Genomic DNA, 19,234 nt, shown 5'->3' on the forward strand with positions numbered 1-19,234 from the left:
CTTGATCAAGGTCCTCATCAGGTATAAAAAACTCTACAGTTCTTATATTTATTACAACTTACATTTATTCTACTGATTTGAGCATCGGAGTCCACCCGGGGGATCCTAGCCCCGTCACTCCGTTGTCTTGCAGATTCTATCACCGAGTTCCTACATCATTAAGTCTGAAGTCCTATTCCCGATGTCTAGCAATCGAGGTAGCATGTGATGGTCAGTCCCAAAAATCATCATCACAAAATATTTTATATTTTGAAGTTCTTCTAAATTATTGATTGATACTGTTGATTGTGAGTCCAAAACAAAACATGAATATAATAATATTTTTAAAAAATCAAAAATTAAAATGAGTTGATAATGTAGTGGTAGGCGGGTGGTGTTGGGTTTGGGTTTATCCAAAACAAATAAAACAATCCCATTCTATTATTATTCTAGAGCAACAAGTGTGTGTTGGGTTTGGATTTTATGGGCTGGAGTTTGGGCCCACTGTCACAAATATAGGCCGACACTAGCAAAAGTCCCAGCCCCACCACCTAGCATCATTAGTTTAAAGCACAGTAACCCACCATGCAATAGTAAGGCCGAACAAACTATTCTGTTTGTTGTATATATATAGGCTTTGATCACACAAACAAACAAACATTGAACTGATCTGCAGACAAAAAGCCTTAAAACCAAGAAAATAAATGCCTCCCTATCTGGATGAAGAATTTACAGAGGCTGCTCTCTTACTGTTTTAATTCTAAGCACAAATAATATATATAATTAATAATTTCAAACAGAGTGCACAGAATTGTTTCGGTGGCAGCCCCCCTCCTTCTCCATGGAATACACAATCAGGCCCTTCACTAGTTGCTTGAATCTCCTCCTGTACGTGGGGAACTTGGATATGCTTGTTGTCATTCCCATCATTCTGCCCAAAAACAAAAGGACCCAGAAAGAAATTGGTAAGCAGCAGATCTCGAGCAGAATGCATTACGTACAATGATCACACACGCACACACAGTTGCAAGATTCTTGGTTTTACCTTCTGCTGATTCCCTGGATTTGCGCGGCTCTGACAGCCTCTTGAGGCACCAAGCTCCCATTTTTCCAGCCCTCCATTCTTTCGAGGTTGCTTCCCAGGAGAACAGCTTTCTCCAGGAACCTGATCTCCCCTTCTTCCAGCTCTATGACCCTGATCTGCTCCTTCAGGAGCATTATAGGATGGAAGAACCAGTCCAACAATCTGTCCTGGGGTCGGTTCAGATGGTTGACCACAAGATTATCGAGGAGCAAGAGGCCATCGCATCTCGCCTTTATGGAGGCAAGCAGAGTCTGCAAGAACGAATAACAAGGCAGACCCACCCCGACAATGCCTCCTGCATCGTTGCTGTTTTTCGCTCTCAGCCAATCGTAGAGGTCAGCCGTTTTTATTACATTGGCATCTAGTAGTTCTTTGCCTCTCATCTCGCATGACCTCATGATGTGCCCCCATACCTGACATAATTGACATAAGCTTCTTCCATTAATCCTCGTAGCGGTAAGAGCAATTCCATAATATATTAGCATATTCTGAGGATTGGGAAGAAAGAAAAGTGGTGAAAATATGGAATTACCTGCACCATTTTCACTTCTTGAATTGCCTCTCTCACTGATCTAGAAGATGTCAGTCTCGGCATGATCATTGCGGGTGCTTCTGTTAAAACAGCGCTAATTTTGACTTCGGGCGACTGATTCTCTCCAGCACTACTGATCTCTGTTAAGTTTGCCACCTTCTTCTTTCTGTACCGGGGCCTGGCTGTGAGCAAAGGGCATGAACACATCATTCACGGATGGATTTGAAACGAAGAAATGATAAAATGATTGGGAGAATGTTTACTTTGGGAGCATGGATCCTGCTCGGAGATAGAGCCAATCATTTGTGTACTCGTCGAATACTGCAACCATTGCAATCACATAAGCAACTCCTCTTTTGAAAGACCTTTCCTGCATGCATACCGTAACAAGGATTAGAAGATTGATTTTACAAAAATGAGCTTTCGATTTTAGATTCAGTAGTGAATTCACATGTATATACCTGGTATACTACAACTGATCCATAAAGTCCTATGAAGAAGCTTGAGAAAATAGCCAATACGATGCTGCCAAGAACGACGAGCGGCCACATAAGTATTGTCAGACCAGCAACCGGGATGCAAGCCGTTTCAAGAAACGGGCCTTCACGGCTGATCAGATCATGTATCAACCGAATCCAGCCCTTGAACAACATGAATGGACTCTTCACAATGGCGATCGCCGTGTAGAGAGGAATCTCAACCACTAGTCCCATCAGCCCAACAATTATACACCCAGGGACATCCATAAACCTGCAAGATAATGAGCGAAATTCACCCGCCTTACATATTTGCATTCACCAATTTGCTGATATATATATATAAAGCTCTTCTCATCAAGATCAGTATTCTGTTATTCTTCTTAAAAAGGATTCGGATTGGATTGTGAAGACAAGAATACCTAAGAGGTTGAAGCTGGTTGGAAGGCGGGGCTTCTCGCAATTCCTTCAAGTAGAGAGGGTAGGAGTGGTAGCAAATGTCGGCGAAATCTCGGACCACAGTGCAGCTTCCTCTGATAGTACTCCAAGTTCCATCCTGAGATTTTACAGGAAGACAGACAACCATGAGAAACAGTAATGGAAAATGAAGATGGCAAAATGAACTAACATCATCATCCATATATATATATATATATATATTTACCACAATGCAGTGGAAGAACTTGTTGGAGTCATCATCATGCCTGAAGGCCTCAAAGGAAGAAATCCAGGGAGTGAAGAAGCCATAGCCCACTCCCACAAGAACACTTCCAGCTATGCTCAGGCCCAACCAAATCCCCAACAGAGCCGGCAGAGCAAAGGAGAAAGCTAGTTTCAGCGGTGCATACAAACTTTTAGCCCTGTGGCAACAAATACAATGCACTCTCTCGTGTAAGACATTGAAGAAGAAGCCACTCGGAAAAATAGGATTTAATTGCAGAATGAATTGATTAATTACTTGACCAGGGTGTAGACTGTCCAGGACACATGCAGCGGAAACAGACCCAAAATCACCCCAACATTTCCTGCTATCAGTATTAGAGCAGCAACTGGACCAACCAGTAAACCTGCAAGGAGCAAGAACAGACCAAGCAAGGCTCAGGAAAACCCAAGAACAGATCAAGAACCAAGAACCAACTCTAATATGAATCGTTCAAACGGTGGGGTGAAGAAATAAATATGCAGAGGGGCAAAAGAGAAGAAAATCAAGAAGAGAGAGAAGGAGAACAAACTTTTCAGAGCGCCCAAACAGAGTGCTGAACAAAATGCAGAGACCACGTAGAGTCTCCTCAGCCATTCTTTCCAAGAGCTCGCCATGTTCATGTTCACGCCCAATAAACTCAAGAGACAATTCAACCCAGAATCACATGCACAGCTTCCAATTTTCCATCACCTAGACTATGAAACCTAAACCAAAGTGAAAAAGAAGGGGAAATATTCCCAGATGTGGATGGTCGTCTCTATATTTCTCTCTCGCACAGAGAGAGAGAGAGAGAGAGAGAGATGGAAGGAAATGGATAAACAAATAGAATAATACTCTCAAGGAAACTTTCAAAAAGTCCTCGTTCTTCCGCCGTGCCTGGCTGGCAGCCGCCGCGCTGGTCTCTTGCCACCTGGCTGCCATCTGTTGGGTAAGAAACGAAGCTTAAAATCATAAGAATACGCGATCGAGTGGCAGAGACGTGCGAATCTAGCAGAGGGGACCATCGTAGAGCTGCTGGCCATGTGTAGGGGACGCCAGAAATTCAGTTTAGCCTAACTCATCCAACCGAATGGATCTATAACTTGTTAGTTTGGTTGGATTATTTTTTTTATAATAGTTTTATTTAGTTTTATTTTTTACAGAATTTAATTTTTGATTTTTGATTTAATTTTTTTAATCAAAATAATTGAATTAATTCAACGGATAGAAATATAAAATTTCTTAAATTAGTACTTGAAGTTTATAATTAATTTTTAATTTTTTTTATTAATCCATTAGTTTAGTTTCTTTGGCATATCAGAAAGTTTAATCTTTTTCAAATTTTTTGTATTAGTTGGATTTTTGATTTTCAATTCAACTTATATTTGATTATCAGTTAGTTAGTTTATTTAGTTTAATTAGTTAATTTGATTTGATTTTCTCTCAATTCGATTAGATAATTTCAATCGATTCAATAATTAATTGAACAGAATCTCTCTCTCTCTATACATATTGGGTTGTTTTATCCAAATCTTATGGTTGCTTGGATCAAAAAAATATTAAATTAAATAGTTAAATTGGGCAAAAACGTGCAACATTTTTTATTATTACATACAGGTTACGCGTCAAACTAAGACAGCATGGGGTTGCCTGGAATTATCCGCCGTTACCTCTATTTGAAAGATTCAAACTTTGTGTTGCATCATTCTATTTCTTTGCTAATTCTTTATGTAATGCGACCCACCCCGTAACTTCTTTCCTTTTTGAATTGATATGTGTTGTATTATTATTTTAAGTCCCAATTGGATAAAATCTCTGGTTTATTTCTAGAAGATATTTGAATGGAAGGGCCATTTGACGCTGGGGGGGGGAATATTGCTATGACCTCTTGAATTGATAATTTACTTTAATTCATCCTTCTAAGCAAAGGGGATGAATATTGACTTTCGTATTTGGTCGGCCTTATTATATTTTTTTGGGTTTTAATGATATATATTCAAAGGGGCTATCATTATGGTTTAGCATATGATTCCAGGGTGGTTCACCATTTTGGGGGGGGGGGGGGGGCACATGCCCATATATTCCAAGATTACGTCCAATAATGGCTAGATTTTATTATTCTGGGTCAAGACCAAAGGCTCTAGTATCTTCTTCTTCTTCTTCTTCTTCTTCTTTTGGAATATTTTTTGGCCATTGGAGTACTTAGGAGAGGGAAACCAAATTCAAGTCCATATTTGGAGCTAATGGGCCGACTCTGTTGTTGGGCCTATTGGCCCATACGAGGCCCATAAACTCACCAGAGTCCACTGCCATAACATTATCTTGTGCCTCCAAAGCACAAGAATTAAGCAGCAGTTTCTCCCTAGCTAGCATCTTATAATATGCAATCATAAAGCTAGTTTGAATAGGCCAAATGCATTAATCAGACAATTCCAGTCCCTTGTTCCGACCTATTCTCACACTCAGCAAAGCAATAAAATCATTTTCCTTAAACCATATCTTTATTCATTAGCTGTTGTTAGCTGCTAGGAAGTAGGCAGGGCTATGCATACAACAACAACTACAGAGAAAGAAAGAAAGAGAGCAGCTTGCAGCTTGCAGCTTGGAAGGCAGCAGCTAGCTTATGATGAAGAGAGCTTCTAGGTGTTGGTCATCATGGTCATGAACTCGTTGACATCGATCATCCCATCCCCATCTTTATCCACCGCTTTCACCATTTTCCGGCATGATTTCAAGCTGCACTGCTCTCCTAGACCCCTCATGACCTCCATCAACTCCTTGGCACTGATCTTCCCATCTCCATCCAAATCAAACACCTCAAAAGCACTCTGAATCTCACTTCTCTTCACCCCTCCTCCCATGTTGTGCACTTCCATAAACTCTTTGAAGTCGATGAACCCATCTCCATCGGTGTCCAGCACCTCAAATGCCGTACTCGCCTCCTTCTCTGCGTTTCCTACTTTCTGTAACCCCCTCAGCGCCGACTTGTACTCCTCCCGCGAGATCCTCCCGTCCTTGTTGGTGTCAAATTTGTCAAAAACCTGTCTCATCTCGGCCACGTTTTGCTGGAAAACCTTCGTTGGCGTTGGCGTTGGCGTTGGTGTTGGTGTTGGCGTTGGCGGGTCTGATGGAGCCTGACCCTCAGCTTGCTTGGAAGGGGGCTTCCTCCAACTCCCATACTTGAAATTCAAAGACCACTTTCTTGACATTCTTCAAATACTTCTTTAGATGATGCTAGCTATCAGAACAAGTGAAGGAAGATGATGATATATGCTCCACTGAAACCTGACCTTTTATACATACAGGCTGCAGATTCCTCGAATATGAACTAAACTGATCATTCTAATCCTATATGCTGTTGACATCGTGATTATAGTAAATTGGGTTATTCTTCAAGGTTATTAAACACAGGCACTGATATATATGTACATATATATATATATTAGGAGAGGGGAGAAGGAGAGTTGGGCAGAAAAGGAGAAGCAATTTGTTGAACCTAACTTTCTTGATTCGGCCTACCACTTGTCTCTTGGCCAATTCTTTCTCTTCATTGCCCATAAAGTGCAAGGTTCCAATATTCTCTAAAGTTCTCGTTCCTGAAGGAGGAATATGAATCGAGAACAATGTTTAAATTTCATATTCTAAGCTAAGGTTCTCGCTACAAAAACAAGACGTGGAGGATTTGTGAACATAGTTTTGGTTTGGGCACACAATTTTGGCCAACTGATGAGTTGGGAAGCATGAACAAAGATCAATCTCCATGGCAGCCAAGTGAGTTGCCATGAGTCTCAGGCTCGGGCGTGGGGAGGTAAATAGTATAAATGATAACTGAATTTGACATTAAAGTATTAAAAGATCATTAAATTTCAATTTATGATCAAAAGGTATCTGAATTTCAATTTAATATACAATTTTATAACAACTATTAATTATCCTTAAAAAAGACAAAAGACTAACAGAATATTGATATGAGTAATAATACAAAAGACTAAATAGCACAAATAATCACTGAACTTTACACAAAAATATCATTAAACTTTACACTAAAACACAAAAACATCAACATTTTGTTAACCTCTTTTAATAACAATTGATAATAGTTATGAAATTATATACTAAATTAAAATTTAGTAACTTTTTAATTATAAATTAAAGTTCAATGACCTTTTTATACCTTGGTACAAAATTCATAATCCATTTATACTATTTAGCAGCATAAGTTATGCCCCACAACTTTGTTTTTGTGATTGTTGTTCATATCTTGGTTGTAGAAGTTTTGCGTGAACTCTTAAAAAGAAAATAGCATGAAATGTCAAAAGAATCAGAAAGACAAAAACGGATTGTTTACAACCTTGCATAGCTGTCCAATGGTATCTGAAAACTTCAAGACAATCCTTTTCAAGCATCCAGTCTTTGTTCACGATGATCTCCTTAGTAATTGTTGTGGTGCCCAAATTACATAGCAGCAAATTCAGATCTAGACCAGAAGAGGCAATGCAATCCTCACAAGGGTTTTTGTCGAGTGCACTATGTTTACAATACCTGGTTCCCACCAATCACCAGTTCTAGTGCAAATTACATCACAAACAGGAGCCATAGTTTAATAGTTTTGCAGTTTGGGGCACCCAATGTAACCATAATCTTAACACTTCAATATCCGTAGGAAGTTCTCTTCATCATCCTCATGAACTCGTCCGCACTTACTTCTCCATCACCTGATCAATGCAAATATTCATTACTTCAGTAAACACATTCTTCAATTTAGTAATAGCTAATCGGAAAACAATATATAATAAAACGTGGTTTTTTATTATAATCAATAACTTCTATCCATTGACATTGGAGCCGACAGTTTTGGGACATCCCTACAAAACTGAGTCATATAATGAAGTACTGAGCTACCAAGAAGATGAATGGACAAAGGGAGAAGAACTCACGACTACTACTAGTCCAGGATAAAGCAAAAGGTTCAGTTAGTGGGATTCGCAGTGGTAGCGTTACAACAACAGAACAATCAGTTCAGGATAAAACGAAGCACAAATAGAATATTACAAGGCACAAACAAAAACCTGAAGCACAGACACAGCGAATAAAGAACATACTGTAATCAAATAGAAAAAGGAAACTTACGATCACGATCTGCTTCCGCAATCATGTCTTCAATCTCTTTGTCAGTGAATCTTTCACCCAGCTCATTTGCAATTTGCTTAATGTCTGCAGCCGATATCTTTCCCTGTGTTCAGATGACACAAAGTCAGTCCACATGACAAAATACAAAATAAGACAGGGTAATCAGAAACTCACACTTTTATCTAGGTCAATAACGTTAAATGCTTTCATAAGTTCTTCTTTAGTGTCCCTTTCTCCAATCTTTGCTGTCATCATGTGCTCAAACTCATCATAATCAATTGCCCCACTTCCGTCTTTGTCTACATCTGCAATCATTTGATTGATTTGCTATATGAAGAAATAAAAAGAGATGTTAACAGAAGAGACCAAGAGGATGTCATCAGTGGTAGGAAGAACTGCATTTGCAGCATTGAAGAATGAGCACCAAAAGCCAAATGATGCAAAAAAGAGAATAAGCCTTTTAATAAGGATGTTGTTTCCAAGATTAAACAAGAAAGTAGGTATATATTGCCACTCTTCGCATCCCAATGAAGTACATTCACACGGAAGAAAGTGCAAGATCTGTTGAATCAAATGGATGTATAATTATGAAACAAGTCGGGCATCAAGGCAAATATTTCACAACCACCCAAGCCTCTGTAAAGCACATTTACAGTTAATCCTAACAGCTCAGCCTAAGTTAACCAACAGTTCTAGATAATTACACAAAAATAAAAGTTTGATTAAAATGTCTAACCCTTCCAGTAACCAAATGATGTCAACTATGATGCTGACAATCTCCAGTTAGCCAGTGTTCAATTCCAAAACTGAACCATGGGCCATTCAAATTTCTAAGCAATAGTACATTAAACAAAGTGTCAGGTAATTCTAACCAATATCAAACTAAACAAATGTGACAAGCCATCTTAGTCTAACAGTCAAACCACCAAGCAGTGCGCCATGTTTGTTGGGGTAGATTGCAGATGCAGTAAACACTCAACTCAAAGATGACAACGGTGCCAATTTTAGGATATAAAGACCTAAACCATAATAAAAGATGGAATCAAGATCTGGAACTGACAATTACATTGCCTTTGTATAGATGAGAAACTCCCACTACACATGATAAATTAATATAACTACCTAATTCTTTTCAGAGATCTGTTTAACTTGTGCAAAAGAAGCCAGATGCACTTTAAAAAAATCCTAATTAATGCATTTGACTATAATGGAATGATTTACATTAAAGTTTTTAAAAGAGAGAGATCATAAGGCAAATAGCTTGCAATCTAATCAGCTTCAGCGTATAAGAACAAAGGACTGACTCATTGATCCATTGAGTGAATATGCCAGTGCACAAGCATGCACACGTCTGTGTCTGTGTCTGTGTCAGTGTGCGAGAGAGAGAGAGAGAGGCCCATTAAATTCTTGAACCATGTGCAACATTCTTTGAGCAACAGAAGTTTGGATGTCAAAAGATGTTTTGTGAAACCTGCATTCTAATGGATTCTTTTAAGTTAGTAGGGTTTAGATAGTACCTCATCTGTCATTTCAAATCCCAATGCCCTGCAATGATATTATAACAGTTATATTTCAGTACTCAACAACCTAAAGGCTAAAAGTTAGAGGTTCTCAAGACAAAATAACAATACCTCATTGCCACATTCAGTTCTTTGGCATCAATAGTGCCTAAAGGACAAAAGCAAATGAATAAATTATAAAAAGTTCACTTATTCATAAAAAGTTCACGGTGCATTCACAGTACACACAACAACAATAACAACAGTCACAATCCCACTAAACAAGAAAGACGTCAATACCTGAGCCATCAGTGTCAAATAGCTCAAAAGCTTCCTTTATCTCTTGCCTCTTCGGTTTAGATAAACCATGGTGACGTTCTCTGGGTTTATCTCTTCTAGACCCAGCTCTATAGAGGTTTGTCTGATGAATTGATAAGGATACAGGTAAATTATCTAATTTACTGAACAAGTAATGTTACAAAAAAAAACTATGGTAAAAGCCATGTATCTCAGTTGCATGTTTACCCTTGCACAATTATTGACATTATATCTGCATGGTTCTATGCAAGTACATCACGTATTCACAATGAGGTTCGAAAATGATAGAAGTTAAAAGATCAATTCTATAATACAGTATAACAGTTCTCTCATTCTTGTTAGTTTAATTGTTCATACTTTTCTAAACAAGAAAAAGATGCTACTAAGATAACGTTTGTTAAAATGAGTAAAATAAGATTGTATCAAGTTAAGATTAAAATACTTTCCGGATTAAGATATGCAATGGTCAAAATAAGGTTGAGAAACATTTCAAAATTTTTATCAAATTGTTTGTTAAATTTTTTGGAATGCACTAGAGAATACAAACGTCATTTTTTCTTATCTATAAGGATCAAGATATGCTTATCTTGAAGAAGGGGGGAGGGGGAAATAAGCATATCTGAAAAAATCTAGATAAGAAATCACGTGACTTTTTTTTCAAAAACTGCCAGCTAAGTTTAACAAACACATTGAAAATGACAAAAATCTGGAATATTTTCCATATCTTATCTTTTTCAGTCTATATCTTGGTTAACAAACACTATCTAACCATGATAGCAAAGCATGTGAACCATAGGGCATCAAACCAGGGCCAATACCCTCTTCAAATGCTTAAATATACCAAATGAACCAGACACATGATATTCCAAGGAGCCCATTAATAATAATTATAATTAGCAAAGCTAGCAAGGAGAAGGGCACACTGTTGCCTTGCCTGTAACTTACAGATCCAGTCATCAAAACACATCAAAAACATTGCCACCAAGTTTAAGCCAATGAAATAGGAAGACAAATCAACCTAATCTTGAGATGATTCTTGATTTTGGCCCCACATTTGATAATTGAGACTGATGATGTTGTTTCTAAGCCTAAATGGGGAAATGAAAGTCAATTTTTATTGAGCAGGTGTATCGGTATTGCAAGTGACTGACTCGTCTCTCGTCGCGCACTGCCTGACTCGTCGCTTGCTCTCTCCTTGCCGTCGCTGCCACCGTCGCGAATCGTCTCCCGTTCTTGATCTTCTTCCTCCAGTACGTATGACCATCATCTGGGTTTGAAGTTCTTCTTGTTGTTGTAATAGTTGTTGGTTCTCGATCTTCTTCCTCAGCCAAGTGGTGTTGTAGTAGCTGCTTGTTGTTGTTGCTGCTTGTATTTTGTTGCGTTGTTGATTTGTCTGTTTTGTATTTTGTTGTTGTTTATGTTATTTTTGTTATGTCTTTATTTGATTCTATTGTTTCTAATGGCTATAAGTTGTGTTTCAAAAAGTCAAGAGTCTAAACCCTAAACTTAATAATCTATATTAATGTTTCATAATCTTTGTTTAATTTATATGTGCATTTGGGATAATATGAATTTTAATTTATATGTACATTTGGAATAATATAAATTTTAATTTAAAAAATAGCAATTTTTCTAGGTCACACATAGTCCCCACCTAGGCGGCCTAGGCGCTAGGCCCCAGCCTGGCGCCCGACTATCACCTAGCACGTTTTAGAACACTGCTTGATACCCTCTTCCATCGCTATAAATAGGGGGGGTCCTCCCCCTCATTCGGTATGTTATCTCTCACACTTGCATTTCCTTCTTACATTCAACTACTCTATACTTTCGAGAGGCTAACTTAGACATTAGAGGGCCTGTGCAGGGATCCTCACCCACGCCTCTAACCGATCTTTCTAGACAAGTCATCCATCACTCGGAGGGGTCATCTATCACTCTCAATCCACCCCGGGAGATACATCCATCACTATCGCTTCCCCTGAAAAGTCATCCATCGTTGTCGCTCCATCCCGAGAGAGTCGCCCATCATCTGGATAAGTCACCCTTGTGCCATCCTTAGACGGTCTCCCATACATAAATTTATTGTTGTAGCTCGGTAACAACAGTTTACACATTCACATTGTCAAGTGAGCAATACAATCAACAAGGGGACAGATTTACACTTTCAAAAACTTTGAGGTTTCCTTAGGCTAATTCTAGAAACTCGTTAGTTCGGGTGCATGTTACCAATGTGAAATTTACCTTCAACCTAGATAAAATATTGTAGGCCATACACTGGGTTGATCTGTCTATGGATGGCAGCTGGGCAGGAAATCGGTGCCCCAGTTTGCTGCCCTGGCTATTATGCCTCAGCCAATTCGGACTTGAGCAACTATTCAATAACGTTGGCATCCAAACTCGCATAACTAGACGCAATAATCATTAATTCCACTGAAAAGCCGAAAACCCTAATTTTCAGATGAAACTGCCATACAGACAAATTCCAGGCAAATGAAAAAAAATACAACAAGAACAACAATGACAAGCTCTATCCATGGTCGATCCACTATAAGGCCAATATATCCTGTGTCATTTTTAAGCAGTTTCTCACTAAATTGTCTTCTTCTTGCTCTTCTACCACAAACCTCCTCATTTCATCCACTCAGCTCATTGTTGCAGCAACAATAAAAGAAAATAATGAACAAATAAAAAAAGAGGAAACAACTCGAACTAATCAATCAGATTTGCAACGAAGATGGAAAAAAGAAAGCGTCGAAACCCAGATCAAAGTCCTAATTTCTCACGATCAAAGCCGCCGTTTCCATATTAGAAAATATGAAAAAGTATCACAAGCAGAAAACAAAAGGAAACTCAACAAAATAAATCAGAATCTCAACAACAGTGGAAAACAAAGCATCGAAACTCTCCGAACACCTAAGGTACATCAATCAGGTCCCATTGAATCTGCCGCTCAAACCGGTTTTCGGTCAAACAGACACAGAAGTGCACAAAATCCGAAATTTCAAAGAAGAGATATTCGCATTTACCATTTTGGTTCAGACGCAGACGGCCAAAAGAAAGCTTCGCCCCTGCCGACGATCCAGAGAGAGGGATCAAGGGGAGAGAGAGAAGGACGAGAGAGAGGAGAGGAGAGAGAGAGAGAGAGGGATTATATGTGTTGAGCCCCACATTACTACCGAAAGTACCGAATACAAATACGCATTGTTTGGTAACAAATACAATTGATTTTTTAATTAAATTAGTAAATCTTAATTAATTTGGTTTCGTTATAAAATTTTGAAATTTTTATTTTTATTTCAATTAAGAAGATTATGATTCTGATTTTATTTTCCAATCAAATATAAAAAACTAAATAAAATTTATAATTATTTTTAAAAAGCACAGCTAAATTTTAGGCTAATTAAATAAATTATCACTAAAATAAACATTAGTTAAAAGTAAATGACGGAAATTTCTCTTAAATCTCATTTATTTTAATTATTATTTCGACTAATTATATCTTAGTTGTGCCAGAGATCCGCCCTTTTTAAATCTTAAATGGGCCTAGCCCAATTCAAAGAGCAAGCCCATCGATTTAATAAACATTTTTAATTCTTCTTCTTTTTTCTTTTTTTTTTTTATAGATTAGATGTACATACAGTAAATATTCTCATCATCTGGCAATTATTAGTAAGAACATATTAATCCTAGTAGTAGTGATATATAACATCATTGAATACAACAAGAACTAACCTAGTTTAATTTTTTACCTTTACTTCGTCGATATTTATTCTCAAATGTTGAACATTATTGCATCACTTGGCGGCAACATCACAACCTTATTAACCACAGTAATATAAGCCACATTAATTATATATATATATTGTTAAGCAGCACACTGTTTCATCAAGAGCTTATTATTTTTTCATTCATTAAGCACACACATGCATTTATATGGTTTCCACGCCTGCCTCTGAAGGTACTGGTCTGATGAGCAGCCAGCAGCTAGTTTTTGGTAAACTTGGCAACGAGGCCTCCTGTTGGCACCGGGAATGGACTGTACTCCACACCGTCAGCCGGACCAACTACTTCATACCTGCAGATTAATTAGAGATCAATGCGCGCATATCCATTGTCACGACTCAGTACGTAGTCAACAAAACACGAAGGCCACCTCACCTAGCTAGCTAGCTACCCACGTATACGCACCTGAATTTGGTCACCAGTTGATGGATCAAAACGAGAATCTCCAGCTTGGCAACTTCGTTTCCGGGACATGCGTGTATTCCACTCCCAAATGGTAGGAAAGTGTTGGGTCTTTGTGCAGCCTTCATCAACATTAATAATACATAAAATTAGGCAACAATATTTACTTCTCCCGTATATTGTTGGTAATATATAAGAAGATTGATTAATTTACCAGCAAGATAAAGCAACTAATGGAACAAGAAATAGACCCCCCCCCCCCCCCAAAAAAAAAAAAAAAAAAAATACTAGAACTGCAAATTAAGGATAGTAAAACTATTGATCAATATTTGTCATACCTCAAACCTTGAAGGGTCAAATTTCTCTGATTCTGGAAAGAAATCTTGATTGTGATGAATGATCCGAAACAAAGGCATGACTCTCCAACCCTTTGGGATCAACATCCCTGCCGGCCACCACCAGTCAAAAACTTGCCTCAGTTTAATAATTAAAGTTCAAATACTGATTCAGATATCATCTTCTTCAGCTAGTAGCTAGGATTTACCAAGTCGGGATGAATTCTATATGTTGTCTTCGAGAATTGGGGCATAATAAACATTATACATACATGTATTGTTAAGATTTTTTCCTAAATTTGTTTAGCCCTGAGAGTAATCCAAATTGATGTTTTGAGAGCTGAAATGTATCTGAAGTAAGGCTCATAGAGTTCCCTTCTAATAACCCATATTGATGATTTGTTTTAAAATTATCCAAGTTCAAGATTAGACAATTCTCAAACTTTATGGCACTCGCACTATAAGAATTTTAGGTTTTAGCAATGGAATATTTTTGTCACTAAAATCCAAGAATGCGTCACTAAATCGAATTAGCGACAGAGCACATCCGTCACTGAAGTGCTTGTCGCTAAATTTTAGTAGCGACGGATCAATGATAAAAAAAATTTCGTCTCTAACTGTAATTTTTTTAAAAATTCATGACGGAAATTTCCGTCTTAATTTTGTCTCTAATTCAGTCGTATCGTATGGCAACCAAATTAAACAGCAATGGATTAGTGACAGAATTTTTCGTCACTATAGAATTTTTCGTCGCTAAGTTTAGCTACAAAAAATTCCATTAAAAAATAAAATATATAAATAAACAAATTTAAATTTTATTTTAGCGACAAAAAATTTTGTCACTAAAAATTCTTCGCTAGATCCCGATTTTCTTGTTAGAACCTTAATTATGGCACTTCTTACTCTAAAAAACAAAAAGAAAAAAGAAAATTGTTTGGCCTAGGCTTAAGCTGCTCACCTTTGTATTCCACGTCTTCAACAGCCACCCTGTAGGTGTATGATAAGACGGTTGCCATCCTCAGGGTCTCCAACACCACCTGTACAAAGCAACCATTTTTATCAATCCCCCCAATTAATATATACATATATACAGTGTTTTCATATAAATTAATGAGCATAATGGCTTTTAAATTAAACAACATTTATACAGTGATATTTCTAACATCTATATATATGGATCGTACATATATACCAACTAGCTAGCCAATGGACGTTTTAAGGCAGTACGTACCTTGTAAGTATAGGGCATGTTTCTGGTTTGATCCCAAGTAAGTGGTCGTCTTCCTCCATCATTGGCCTCATATATCGCCTGTTGTTCCCTCTGATGAAACACATAGCAAATCACCATATATAAATTAACGAACTTATAATTTCACCATGATCATGCGTGCGTGAGTAATTAACGATGATCTTAATTATATACCTCAACGGCCTCTCGAAGCAGCGGGTAATCATGAATGTATTTGATGACCCAAGCAAGGGCACTGGCTGTGGTGCCTTGAGATGCGAACAGAACTCCTACGACGTTATCGGTGATCTGATCATCACTGAGAACTTGTTCTTCTTCATCACAGTAGTTCAACAGAGAACTCAACAGATTCTTCTGCGCCAATCTTTTCTCCCTCGTTTCGCTGATTATCTCTCCAAGTATCTTCCCAAGCCTTCGTCTTGCCTGAAAATCAAGATTCATCGATCATAATGAGGCAGAAATAATATTAATCTACAGTTGATGAACTTGAAGTACTGTTTTAATTTCTTAATTAATTACCAGAAACGCTCGACGGAATGGAGTTCCCGGAAAGTTTATCGGAAAGGAATTGTAGCCACCGTCGATTGTGAAGTAAATCTCCCTCAACTTCTCGGTGAGAACGGAATCCAACTGACCAAAGATTAAGATGATGGCCACCTCAAATGTAAACTGCAAGAATGTAAAATATATATCACTTTTAATTTGGTAAGAAATGTATATATATATTTTGTACATCTATATATATCTTTATTATAAATGAAATAATTAATAATAATAATAATAATAATATTTTATCTAAATTAATGGCCACCCAAATTAATCGAGGAACAATAAGAGTAAAGCAATCATCTCACTCGATCCGACCCCCCCAATTCAGCCTTCATATCTTAAAATTTTGTTAGAAATATTTTCTTGAGTGAATGGGTGTATAATTACTGTTTTAGGGTTTTGGCTGCAATGCATGGCTTAAAATAAATAAATGATATATAATATTATTAGCGCCTAATATTAATTAATTTAATATGTATTGCTGTGTTGTCACCAGGTGGGATAAGGAAGGAGACCTTTTTCATTGCATGGAACGTGTTGACGGCGGCAGGAGGAGAGTCGCCGCAGCACGACTCCAAGGCGGCGACGGCGAGGGACTCGACGGCCGGAACCATGCGCCGGATCACCTCCAAAGAGACCGAGCCCTGCACCAGCTTCCTCACCCGGCTGTGAAACTCGCCGTCGCGGAAGAACACCGCCCACGGCCCGATCAGCTGCTCTTTGCTCCGCGGGTAGATCTGCTTGAACAGGTGAGCCTCCGTCACCAGAGCGAACTTCACGGCCTCCGGGCTCCCCAGCATCACGCAGGGGCTCCCGTGGATGTGGCTCTTGAATATCTCCCCGTACCTGTCCACCACCGCAGAGAGAAAAAAATGGTAATCAGCTCCGATCTCACTCGTTAAGGAGGTCAAGTTACGTACCTTTCGTGCCTGCTGCCGAAGAAGACGCTGGGGCTCTGGGAGTATAATTTGAGAGTCTCTCCCAGGAATGGCAAGCCCTGCGAACCGGGTGGAATGGCGGGGCGGTTGCGCGGCGGCTTGGGGAATTGATTCTTCAAGTACCAGAGGAAGGAAAGGAAGAAGATGGCGAGGAGGATGAAAATGTGAAGGCAGACGACGGAGATCGCCATGGCTAATTTGTCAGTGCAGCAGAAGTAGTAGACAGTCGATATTTGTGAAAGAAAAGGGGGAATGTATATTTTTTTTGGGGGGGGGGGGGCGCGGCGTTGGGACGCGGGAGTCGACTGGAATGGGCCGGGGTGAACCGGGCGGTTCAGGAAATAGCCGAAATGGGATGGTGATGACGGCCGCGGGTTTTTCTCTCCAAATTGGTGACTCAGCCACCACCACGCACCACCTGTCCAAGCCCCCATGCAAATATATTAGTTTTTTAATAGGTACGTGCGTATTATCAGCCTACTTCAAAGCCAACTATTAAATAATACATATACATATATACACGTATGTATAAAGAGTTCATTTTATATTATATATATTGGATGACAATGTATTAAATTTCATTAAATTAGAATTTAAAAAGTCAATCCATTGAAAGATAAAAATATCTTCTTCAAATGTTTTCAACCAATGACTCACGGACGAAAAATTTAGAAAGAGAATCATTTTTATACATAATTTTATATAAAAATATTAAAATATAAAATTTATTTTTCACTCAAATTTAACAAGTGGAGTTTATCAACACTACCACCTAAATTGTAACACTAAGTTTGACAAGTTTATCAACCGGTCAATTCAAATTATTTATGAATTTTCAAAATTTCTAGTATTAATTGTCACACACAAATTCAAATACTTTAGTTTCTAAATTCATATTCATGATACTTGTATTTGCATATATCATTCATTATTTTTGTTTTTCTATTTAAAGTTATTCAATTTTTTTTTTATATAAACTATGGGATAGAAGCTCTAATAATTGTTCATCATGAATATTTGTTTCTCATTCCATGCATGTTCATTATAAACATTTAATATTTATCGATAATGTTCATATATTGATAAAAATTAATTATATTATCCGATATTAATTAGTTACGATATAAGTTTTGGATGGATTTTTATATTTTAGATTCTATTTCGGTTTCTATACTAAACAAATATAGGCATACCAAATGATACAATTCTTGTTGTCTACCATATCATATGCGCACGTGTACGTGTACGCGTACATGTAGTCCCTCTCTCTTTCCAATCATTGATAATTACATTGTACTTTCTTTCATTTGAATTTAACTAAAATTAGTTAGTCGTTTCTAATATTGTCGCCTTTCAACTACCAAGTAGGAATTGAAAGGAGACATTTTTTTTTTTTTGTATACGGTTATGGAGACCTTATATTTATTTTGTCTTTTCTAATTTTTTTATTTTTGATATTATACCCTTTGATTTTATTACTGTTATAAAATATATATATATATATATACACATATAGATCTATAATACAGTTAGGAAAAAGAAAAGGCAATGCTAGAGCTAGTGGACATTAATTGGTGAACTCACCTGCAGTTTGTAAATTCAGTGAAATAAAGGAGCGTGTTGGGGCGAGTTTGCTATCAAATATCAAAATTTTGTATTTGATAAACTCAAAACTCTTCTGTTTGGGAGGTTGAATTTGAGAGAATACTTTTTGTATATTTTAATTTTATTTTTATAATAACTAAAATATATTTTAATTCTTCATATGTCTGGAAAACCCATATAAACTTTTCCTGACATTATATTTATATATATATAACATATTTTAACAAATATATACCTATTTTCATATTACTTGTAAATATTTTTATGCATGAAAAGTTGATAACTCAACTCGATTGTCTAAGGGGGATATAGAGTGATTGAATTTTGAAGTGATCTTAAAGTCTTGTGTGGTCTTTGTCATATGTAATTTAAGTTTAAGTGAATAAAAAGTTTCTAATGTTATCGCTATTTTATCTTTATATAATAAGTTGAATCATGAAATATTTATAGAGTCGAAGCTTTTATAGAAAACTATGTCCGTGATTTTTGTAGAAATTTTGTGGTCTTCAATATCTAAGAATTGTCGAAGTTGAGTACTTCGCACCCATAATGCCAAAGGTTAGGGGTCTCTGCGTCTTACATACTCTTCCTAGCTAGCATCCTCAATGATCAGGGACATGCACTGAGACATGGCCTTTAGTTAGACATGTTTAGCCACAAGGCTGCAATGTCA

At 37.5% G+C, this 19,234-nt stretch overlaps 4 protein-coding genes across 4 annotated transcripts; all 4 read right to left on the minus strand.

Annotated features, from left to right (window-relative positions):
- Positions 1–570: 570 nt before the first annotated feature.
- On the minus strand, positions 571–3,567 carry LOC127809430 (uncharacterized membrane protein At3g27390). The gene is made up of 9 exons (XM_052348199.1): positions 3,304–3,567; positions 3,030–3,138; positions 2,736–2,931; positions 2,494–2,627; positions 2,057–2,345; positions 1,859–1,965; positions 1,596–1,773; positions 1,025–1,476; positions 571–910 (listed from the first exon to the last, which is right to left on the minus strand). Exons 1-9 carry the CDS (start codon positions 3,392–3,394, stop codon positions 772–774), a joined length of 1,695 nt encoding a protein of 564 aa, XP_052204159.1. The 5' UTR covers positions 3,395–3,567; the 3' UTR covers positions 571–771.
- Positions 3,568–5,130: 1,563 nt separating this feature from the next.
- Positions 5,131–6,458, minus strand: LOC127810129 (calmodulin-like protein 30). Its single transcript, XM_052349402.1, has one exon. The coding sequence runs from the start codon at positions 5,960–5,962 to the stop codon at positions 5,393–5,395; it is 570 nt and encodes a 189-aa protein (XP_052205362.1). The 5' UTR covers positions 5,963–6,458; the 3' UTR covers positions 5,131–5,392.
- Positions 6,459–7,077: 619 nt separating this feature from the next.
- LOC127810704 (caltractin-like) lies at positions 7,078–12,868 on the minus strand. The gene is made up of 7 exons (XM_052350311.1): positions 12,727–12,868; positions 9,683–9,803; positions 9,515–9,551; positions 9,401–9,428; positions 8,058–8,210; positions 7,884–7,986; positions 7,078–7,468 (listed from the first exon to the last, which is right to left on the minus strand). The coding sequence occupies exons 1-7, from the start codon at positions 12,727–12,729 to the stop codon at positions 7,404–7,406; spliced, it is 510 nt and encodes a 169-aa protein (XP_052206271.1). The 5' UTR covers positions 12,730–12,868; the 3' UTR covers positions 7,078–7,403.
- Positions 12,869–13,598: 730 nt separating this feature from the next.
- LOC127810362 (abscisic acid 8'-hydroxylase CYP707A1-like) lies at positions 13,599–17,162 on the minus strand. The gene is made up of 9 exons (XM_052349797.1): positions 16,939–17,162; positions 16,534–16,864; positions 15,989–16,138; positions 15,644–15,892; positions 15,452–15,541; positions 15,179–15,257; positions 14,224–14,330; positions 13,889–14,007; positions 13,599–13,775 (listed from the first exon to the last, which is right to left on the minus strand). The coding sequence occupies exons 1-9, from the start codon at positions 17,145–17,147 to the stop codon at positions 13,685–13,687; spliced, it is 1,425 nt and encodes a 474-aa protein (XP_052205757.1). The 5' UTR covers positions 17,148–17,162; the 3' UTR covers positions 13,599–13,684.
- Positions 17,163–19,234: the final 2,072 nt, after the last annotated feature.

This window comes from Diospyros lotus, chromosome 9 (genome assembly GCF_014633365.1).
Source record: "Diospyros lotus cultivar Yz01 chromosome 9, ASM1463336v1, whole genome shotgun sequence".
Classification (NCBI taxonomy): domain Eukaryota; kingdom Viridiplantae; phylum Streptophyta; class Magnoliopsida; order Ericales; family Ebenaceae; genus Diospyros; species Diospyros lotus.

Excerpts from the sequence above, each read along its gene's own strand:
- LOC127809430 (XM_052348199.1), bottom strand. The coding sequence starts at position 3,394 with ATGAACATGGCGAGCTCTTGGAAAGAATGGCTGAGGAGACTCTACGTG. Across the intron at positions 2,932-3,029 it reads ACAGTCTACACCCTGGTCAA|GGCTAAAAGTTTGTATGCAC; the intron begins GTAATTAATCAA and ends TTGTTGCCACAG. Across the intron at positions 911-1,024 it reads ATCCAGGGAATCAGCAGAAG|AATGATGGGAATGACAACAA; the intron begins GTAAAACCAAGA and ends GTTTTTGGGCAG.
- LOC127810129 (XM_052349402.1), bottom strand. The coding sequence starts at position 5,962 with ATGTCAAGAAAGTGGTCTTTGAATTTCAAGTATGGGAGTTGGAGGAAG.
- LOC127810704 (XM_052350311.1), bottom strand. Across the intron at positions 9,429-9,514 it reads GAACTGAATGTGGCAATGAG|GGCATTGGGATTTGAAATGA; the intron begins GTATTGTTATTT and ends ATATCATTGCAG. Across the intron at positions 8,211-9,400 it reads GATTTGAAATGACAGATGAG|CAAATCAATCAAATGATTGC; the intron begins GTACTATCTAAA and ends TTCTTCATATAG.
- LOC127810362 (XM_052349797.1), bottom strand. The coding sequence starts at position 17,147 with ATGGCGATCTCCGTCGTCTGCCTTCACATTTTCATCCTCCTCGCCATC. Across the intron at positions 15,542-15,643 it reads TGCTTCGAGAGGCCGTTGAG|AGGGAACAACAGGCGATATA; the intron begins GTATATAATTAA and ends GTGTTTCATCAG. Across the intron at positions 14,331-15,178 it reads TGAAGACGTGGAATACAAAG|GGATGTTGATCCCAAAGGGT; the intron begins GTGAGCAGCTTA and ends GGTGGCCGGCAG.